Below are 7862 nucleotides of genomic sequence, written 5' to 3'. Positions count from 1 at the left end.
AGCCCCGCCCTCGGCGCGCGGGCCTTCGGGAGATAGCTAGTTGTGGGTGCCTGCGAGGTGCGTGGTGTAGTCTGCGTCGGGGTCCGAGCGGGACTGGTTGGGCGGCGGGAGCCGGTGAGTGCGGGCCCGCAGGGCGCTGGGCTTCCTCCTCTGGCCTCCTCTGGCAGCTCCAGGTGGTGGGGGGACCCGGGCGCCGCGGCGGCGGAGCGAGGCCGGGGGCGAACCCGGTCTGGGAGCGGCTGCCGTTCGAGCTTAAGTGTCCGCTCGCGCCCGACTGCTTTTCAGTGTGGACCCGGAGTCCTGAAAGAAGAAGGGAGTGATGAAGAAGGGAAGGTGGAGATGAGGGTTTATTTTTTCTTTTCCCCAATGTGGGAAGGAATGAAAGACATTCATTGCACCTGCTCAGCAAATAAGCACGTGACCCAAAACTTTATTCGGGCTCCATAGCAGTCATCAAGCTGAATGTTTCCCCTCCAGTGAAAGCAAGCGGAGTTATAGGAGGAGGGACTTGGAAAAAGATCGAGGAGCGGAAGGAGAGATATCAGCATCTTCTCTCCTGCCTACGACCCTTGCGATACGTCATCACTGACCTGGAGAAATTCACCCCCGTACAGAGTACAGGGCAGAGTTCCTGGTGTCACTGGGCGCCCAGCCCTAAGGAGCTCTGATTCATCGCAGATCCGGAACGATGAGTAAAATCCACAGTCGTAGTACAGTAGTTGCTGAAGTGCTCAAATTGGACTTAGGTCTGGGTGTGTATCTGCCTTTAATAACGGTTTTTACTTGAAGGAACTTGAGAAATCTTGTCAGTTCCCAGTATTAAAAGCCCTTATTTATTGTCCCGATCTTTAGTCATTTGTAATACGTCTTTAATTTTTAGTCACAGGAAGTAAGTGACCATGGTGCTCAATAGTTTGGATAAGATGATTCAACTCCAGAAGAACACTGCTAACATTCGGAATATCTGCGTTTTGGCTCACGTAGACCATGGTAAGAGCCCTTTCTAAATAGCTTGTTTTCAGTAATTAAGGGGGTGTGTCTCCACATGTGTCATTGGAGTGATGCTAAGTTGAAAGTCTTATTTCTTTTAAAAGTTTGATGTGGTAGAACACAGCCAACTAGGGATTGGTGTTCTTCTAGATAGTTGGTTTTTAAATGAGAAGTTGAGTTTTTGTTAAACTATCAAGTATTTTTGAAATGGCTTTCTAATATAACAAGTCTGTAGTCTTAACATAATATTCTCAGAACCTGTGTTCTAAGTTCAAGGTACTTTGCCCTCTATGTCAAATGGTAGAAATTTATGAACAGGGCACCCTCTCAGCTGTAGAGGTGATTTGGGGGTTGAGGCAACACAAAGTGAGACATGCAAAAAGTAGATAATAAGGATAGAGAGAGCTGGAGAGTCAGGAAGCTAGGAATGCATTAAGAAAAGGCTTTATAGCATAATTAGTATTAGAGATGAACCCTGAAGGGTGATTCAAGATGGCAGATGGGGACACTCATTTCAAATGGGAATAGTGTCAGAAGGGGAGAAAGAAATGTATGTGACCAGAGGCTGGGACACAAGAGGGCAAGGTGGCTGATCCATGGTGCTTAGCTCCCGACAAACATTGCTTTCACGCCACAGCATCGCCTCCTGCTAAGCCTGCTCTTGGTTTCAAACTGCTTTTTGTTCACCCAGTCACAGCAAGGTGATAAGAGGTGGGAGTGTGAAATAAAACCTATATCAGATCAGATCAGTCGCTCAGTTGTGTCCAACTGTTTTCGACCCCATGAATTGCAGCACGCCAGACCTCCCTGTCCATCACCAACTCCCGGAGTTCACTCAGACTCACGTCCATCGAGTCAGTGATGCCAGCCAGCCATCTCATCCTCTGTCGTCCCCTTCTCCTCTTGCCCCCAATCCCTCCCAGCATCAGAGTCTTTTCCAATGAGTCAACTTTTCACATGAGGTGGCCAAAGTACTGGAGTTTCAGTTTTAGCATCATTCCTTCCAAAGAAATCCCAGGGCTGATCTCCTTCAGAATGGACTGGTTGGATCTCCTTGCAGTCCAAGGGACTCTCAAGAGTCTTCTCCAACACCACAGTTCAAAAGCATCAATTCTTTGGCGCTCAGCCTTCTTCACAGTCCAACTCTCACATCCATACATGACCACAGGAAAAACCATAGCCTTGACTAGACGAACCTATATACCATCCTGAAAGTGAGGGAGGAGGAGATAAAAGTGAAGAGATAGGCTATGCTGTATCTTGAAGACCCCTTCCTGCCAGCGAGGCACTAGGATAAGGGTTGTTGTTTAGTTGCTCAGTCGTATCTGACGTTGCAACCCCTGGACTATAGCCCACCAGGCTCCTCTGTTCTTGGGATTCTCCAGGCAGTAATACTGAAGTGGATTGCCATTTCCTTCTCCAGAGGATCTTCCCCACCCCCCAGGGATTGAACTCACATCTTGCATTGGCAGGTAGAGTCTTTACCACTGAACCACCAGGGAAGCCCCTGTGTAAAGTATGCCTCAATAAAAAAAAGTTATTGGACAGCTTTTAAAGTTGGAGATACAGATTATAGCACTGTGGAGTGCTAGAATCTTTGCCCTTCCAGACAGTGCACTGTTCAAAAGTCTAGTTAAAATGCTCATTGTGTCTTCTTTCACTTACTGTAGGTAAATAGGAAATACTTGGTAAAGCAGTTCTTATGGTTAAACGTTAAATATGTAGATGCACTCTACCTACCCTGCCCTTTAAGAAAAGTCTATTTAAATTAATATTGTTACTTTAATAGGAAAAACTACTCTGGCTGACTGTCTTATATCTAGCAATGGAATCATCTCCAGCCGCCTGGCAGGCAAGGTATGTTATTATATTTGATATATACATGCATTTCAGTAAATATTAGCAAATCTACAATGCGATGAAGCATTTGTTGTGTTCATAAAGACCTCAAAAGTATAGAGCATAGTTCATGCATCTAAGAGACTGGCAGTCCATTTAGCAAGATAAAATAGATTGTTGAGAAAAAATTATTTCTGTATTGCTTTTATTTTAGTTTATATTAATATTTTATAAGTGCAAGAATGAGTTTTTGCAGTAAGTCAGATGATAACCTGGCACGATTGTGGAAGATTTCACAGGTGGAATACATGCTTCACAGCAGGAAATAATGTGGATAAAATGGATAAAGGCTAATTTGTAGGTTTTAAGTGGAACATTTGCCTAGCAATTACTGAGAAAGGAAAATGTGCTAGTACAAAAAAATGTATCAGATTATGATGATCTTGAAGTAACTGAGTACTAGTTCTAACCTAAGTACCAAAAGAAGGCTTCTGAAGTATGAGGGTCATGAGGAAAATCCTGTTTTAGGAAATGAAAGAGATCTTTGTTTCTAGCTGTGAATTGAAAGGACTTGGAATGATTTATTTGTAGTAGAAAAGTAAAGATATCCCTTCCTTCAGTGAATTTAAGATATAGTCAGCAGGATTTATCCAGTGATTGGTAATACAGAGAAGAGGAGATGGAGAAGCAAAATTGAATTTGAAAAGTAGACCTGAGATACTAAAGGAAGAATGGGGCCTTCGAGGCAGGTCGAGTCCCCAGGAAATTGGCCCAAGATACTGTCTAGAGGAGGCTTAAAAAACTGGGTGGAATAAAGTAATAAAGTGCTTTTATTTTTCCTATTTGAGAAGTTAGAACAAGTACAATAACTCTACTGTAAGTAGATGAAATAATAAAGCATAAATTAGTGAAGTAGAAAAGATCAAAGCCAAATTTGTTCTTCAAAAGATTCATACAACTAACATATGATACAGTAATGATGGACATGTCATTATACATTTAAAGAGTGAATCCTAATGTAAACCATAGACCTTAATTGATAGTAACGTATTGATATTGGTTCATTGATGGTAACATGTATCACACTGCACACAATGTAAGATGTAAATAACAGGGAGGGAACTGTGTGTAGAAGTACTTAGGAACCTCTTTACTTTCCAGTTATTCTAGAAACTTAAAATTGCTCTAAAAAGAAAGCCTGTTAATTTAAAAAGAACTACTAGCAATGTAGACATTGTGTGATTATCTTGCATTACAACTGATAAATATCTAAAAACTGATCAAGGAAAAAGGAAAGGAGAAAGAAATACATGATACTAGGCAAGAAAAGAAGGCAATGGCACCTCACTCCAGTGCTCTTGCCTGGAGAATCCCAGGGACGGGGGAGCCTGCTGGGCTGCCGTCTATGAGGTCGCACAGAGTCGGACGTGACTGAAGCGACTTAGCAGCAGCAGGCAAGAAAAATGCTGCAGAGATTTAAAAGGTAATAATAGTGGGACCTAGTGAACAACTTCACAGCAATAATAAGCCTAAAAATTTAAATATTTAAAACAAAAGTCCACATCAGTCCGTTTTAACGTTAAGGTTGCATTTTTACAGTTGAGGTACATGGACAGCAGAGAAGATGAACAGGTCCGAGGGATCACTATGAAATCCAGTGCCATCTCACTGCATTATGCGGAAGGTAAGTCGGTCTGCATTTTACAGAACAGTGGTTTCGTATCTTTTGTGTCTTCCTTTCTCTTTCCAAATCAGTTTCACCCCTCAGGTTTTTTTGCTTTACCTTCCACAAACTTCATTCTGGCCTTTCCAGATGATCAATTTTCAGATCAGAGTCAGGCTGTCCAGACTTGGGTACAGATGGGGACCTCTGACTGGCTTGAGGGCAGAAGCACTGGCAGTTCACACCTGCCCCTGTCTACCCAGGTGCTTGTGGAGATATCTTCTCTGGGAAGGTCTGGAGTCATAGGACCTTGCTGGCTCAGTCTTATCATCCCGTTTCCTCGTTGGGTCCTCGTTCTGTCCTCTGGCCTGCCTGTTAGATCTAGAGTCTTATTTACTTGGCTCTGTGTTGCCATGGTCACTGTAGCTTTTATCCACTGATCAGAATGCCACTCTGACAGTAATACTTTTAGGGATTTGTCCGACAGACATAGTCATACGAGCATGCGAGATGTATGTTCATTGATATTCACCCTAATGTCTGTATCAATGAAAAGAATGCCTTAGTATCTGCCTTTGGAAAATAGTTAAGTAGAATGATACATCCATGCTGTGAAGTGCTCTGCAGCTGTTCCAACAATTGTGTGATTATATAGAAAAGATAAAGTCGGAGACAAAAAGCAAGTTGCAGGGTAAATACTTACAAGACACGAATGTGTTTTGATGATAAGAATATATTAAGTATGTATATGAAGATGCCTGGAAGGCTGTATACCAAAACCTTAACCATAATTAGCAGGGACTGGATTATGTGAAAACTCAGTTTTCAAGATATTTATTTTGTACTGTTCGGAAATTTTACACAACATGTGAGTTTTGATCAGTAGAAGACAGTAGTAAAGATGTATTTCATTTCCCTAATGGACACAGTGTCATGTCCCTGACACTAACACCAAGGGTTGTGCTGTGTGGGGTATGACTCTTCTCTTTGAGGTCAGTCTTCAAAAACGGTTTTGAACTAAACCAGTTTTGAAGCTCTTAGGTACATGAATTCCCAATGTATTTAAAGTAATGCCTTAATTTTTAAAAAACTACTTCTCACATTTTAAAGAGTATGTCCTAATTCTGTGATACAGCAAATGGTTCAGTGGTCAGTTTTTTTCCTATCTCTCCTTATTTTTATGAACTTGAAGAGTTTAAAGGTTCATGGACTGTTCTTTAAATAGTCTCAAAAGGCCTATTGTCATTTCTACTCTGTAGCCATTCTTTATACCTGTGAACAAATAATTGCTGTCACAGAACTTCTAAAATGAAGTTTTCATTCTGATTCATCTTTTTAAAATTTTTTTAAAAATTTGCAAGTTTTATATGTGTTGTAGAAAATTTACAGTAAAACATAAGATTGAAGTAATAATTGCCCTAGTTTTACCCCCAGTTATTTTATGTTCTTGCATTTAATCCTGTCATAAGTGTGCATGTGTATGTGTGTGCTTGCAAGCTGTGAGGTAGGTATCCAACTTAAATCCCTCCCCCCACACCCGCAAAGAGTTAACTACTTATTGCAACACCAGTCTCATTTGATTATTAAGTACTGTGTCATTAGTCCTTGGTGTGGTGCTGGTGTCAGCACCTCTACATGAATGAGGCAGTCAGGTGGGACTGCTGTGAGCCAGAGAACAGACTCGGTCCACCCATGAAACACCCCCTCCACCTGGGTGGGGACTGGTGCTTTTTACCTCCAACTGACAGATGCCCTGTGTTTTTCTGTTTTGTTTTGTTTGTTTGTTTTTTCAAGAAAAGGCATCAAGATTTTTGGTAAACTCATCCAGTTTTAAAAAAAAAAACTGGCAATTATTAAAAAATGATAAAGTGCAGTATAGAGCAAATTGTAGTGGGCTTTCACTAATAGGCTTTCAGTCTGTACTTCAGGCATATGTGCTAGCTGACAGCCTGGTTCAGGGGGACACTCAGTATTTACCCAAGAGGCAGCCATACTGTAGCTTAGATGTGCTCCAAATGTGGAGACCAAGGATGTGGAGGCGTCTGCAGACAGATCCACTTGTAAGTTCGCCCCTCTGTAAGCATATCCAGAAAGTGAAAGTGTTAGTCACTGTCATGTCTGACTCTTTGTGACCCCATGGACTGTAGCTTGCCAGCCCCCTCTGTTCATGGGAATTCTGCAGGCAAGAATACTGGAGTGGGTTGCCATTTCTTCCTCTAGGGGATCTTCCCGACCTGGGGATCAAACCTGGGTCTCCCACACTGTAGGCAGATTCTTTACCATCTGAGCCACCAGGCGAACACCTCCGTAGGGGTCTGTGCTTATGGGCTAGTAGAGGGTTTCAGCTCTGTGACCCTCTGGTCTTAATCTCTAAGACTGGGCCCTGGGGACACTGACTTGTGCCATCCAGATGCACACGAGGCCAGCAAGTATCAGTAGCTACTGTCATTTCCAGACACGTCAACATTCACTTGTGTTTCTGATCACTGTCCTTTTCCTTTGGGACCAGGCTTGGAGGATGGGGTTCCACTGTGCGTAGTTTGACTAAAGGTCAGGTTTTTTTCCTCTAAAGATAATGAACACTTTACCTTGTGAAGCATTCAGATGATGTAAGATCTAAGAAGATGGGTGCACCATGGTTTGATTCTGAGCTGCATGTCTCATCTGCGTGATTTTGTTTAACCCTTATGGCGATCCTGGGAAATGGAGATTCTCCTCATTTTACATGTGTGCAAAACGGAGTTCAGAGAGATTAAGAGACCTTCCCAGAGACAGAGTAGTTAGCATGTGGCAGTAGTCCTGCATAATGAATGTGTGACTCTCTGTGACCCCATGGACTGTAACACTCCAGGCTCCTCTGTCCATGGGATTTTCCAGGAAAGAATAATGGAGTGGGTAGCCATTTCCTACTTCAGGGGTCCTGGGAACCAAGGAATCATTAATATATTTCCAGCCTGTTTATTTGGACCAGGAGTCTCTCAAAAGTCATTCAGTCCAGGCCACCACTGATTCCCCCTTCAGTGAAATTCTCTGCTGTCCACAAGAGGTTGCTCTGGCTCCTTAAGGGCGTCTTTTGTGGCATCACCGCCATCTCTGTTGTCTTTGGTCACTGCCCCAAATGGAGGTCACGTGGTCTGGCCTCTAAGTCGTCTTGTCCCCATGTTTCTCACACCTGCCCTCAACCCCTCACTATTCCCTTCCCGCCCACACTTTTCTCTGAAAACTTTTCCAAGGTAAACCTGTGTCCCTCCATCCTCAGTGTCTTTTGTCAGTTTTCCCTCCTCCCCCTGCCTGGCTGTTTTCTAGTCACTGCTCTCTCGTCCTTCTTTTGAGTGAGTGCTGTTTATTCTGTCATACTCTGTCCTGGGTA

General features: G+C 43.0%; 1 protein-coding gene across 3 annotated transcripts in view; it reads left to right on the top strand.

The window, feature by feature from the left end:
- Positions 1-28: 28 nt before the first annotated feature.
- Positions 29-7862, top strand: part of EFL1 (elongation factor like GTPase 1) — a 113925-nt gene continuing 106091 nt past the window's right edge. Inside the window, exons 1-4 of one of the 3 annotated variants that reach the window (XM_005221897.5) lie at positions 29-57; positions 881-990; positions 2780-2847; positions 4429-4513. In XM_005221897.5, coding sequence (XP_005221954.1) covers positions 900-990; positions 2780-2847; positions 4429-4513 — 244 coding nt within the window. In that variant the 5' untranslated portion in view covers positions 29-57; positions 881-899. Of the gene's footprint in view, positions 753-880; positions 991-2779; positions 2848-4428; positions 4514-7862 lie in introns of all 3 variants that reach the window. The other 2 variants (XM_002696606.6, XM_005221896.5) reach the window with 2 other exon arrangements.

Source organism: Bos taurus, chromosome 21, assembly GCF_002263795.3.
Source record: "Bos taurus isolate L1 Dominette 01449 registration number 42190680 breed Hereford chromosome 21, ARS-UCD2.0, whole genome shotgun sequence".
In the NCBI taxonomy this organism is placed as follows: Eukaryota; Metazoa; Chordata; class Mammalia; order Artiodactyla; family Bovidae; genus Bos; species Bos taurus.
This window is presented reverse-complemented; position numbering and strand designations above follow the sequence as displayed.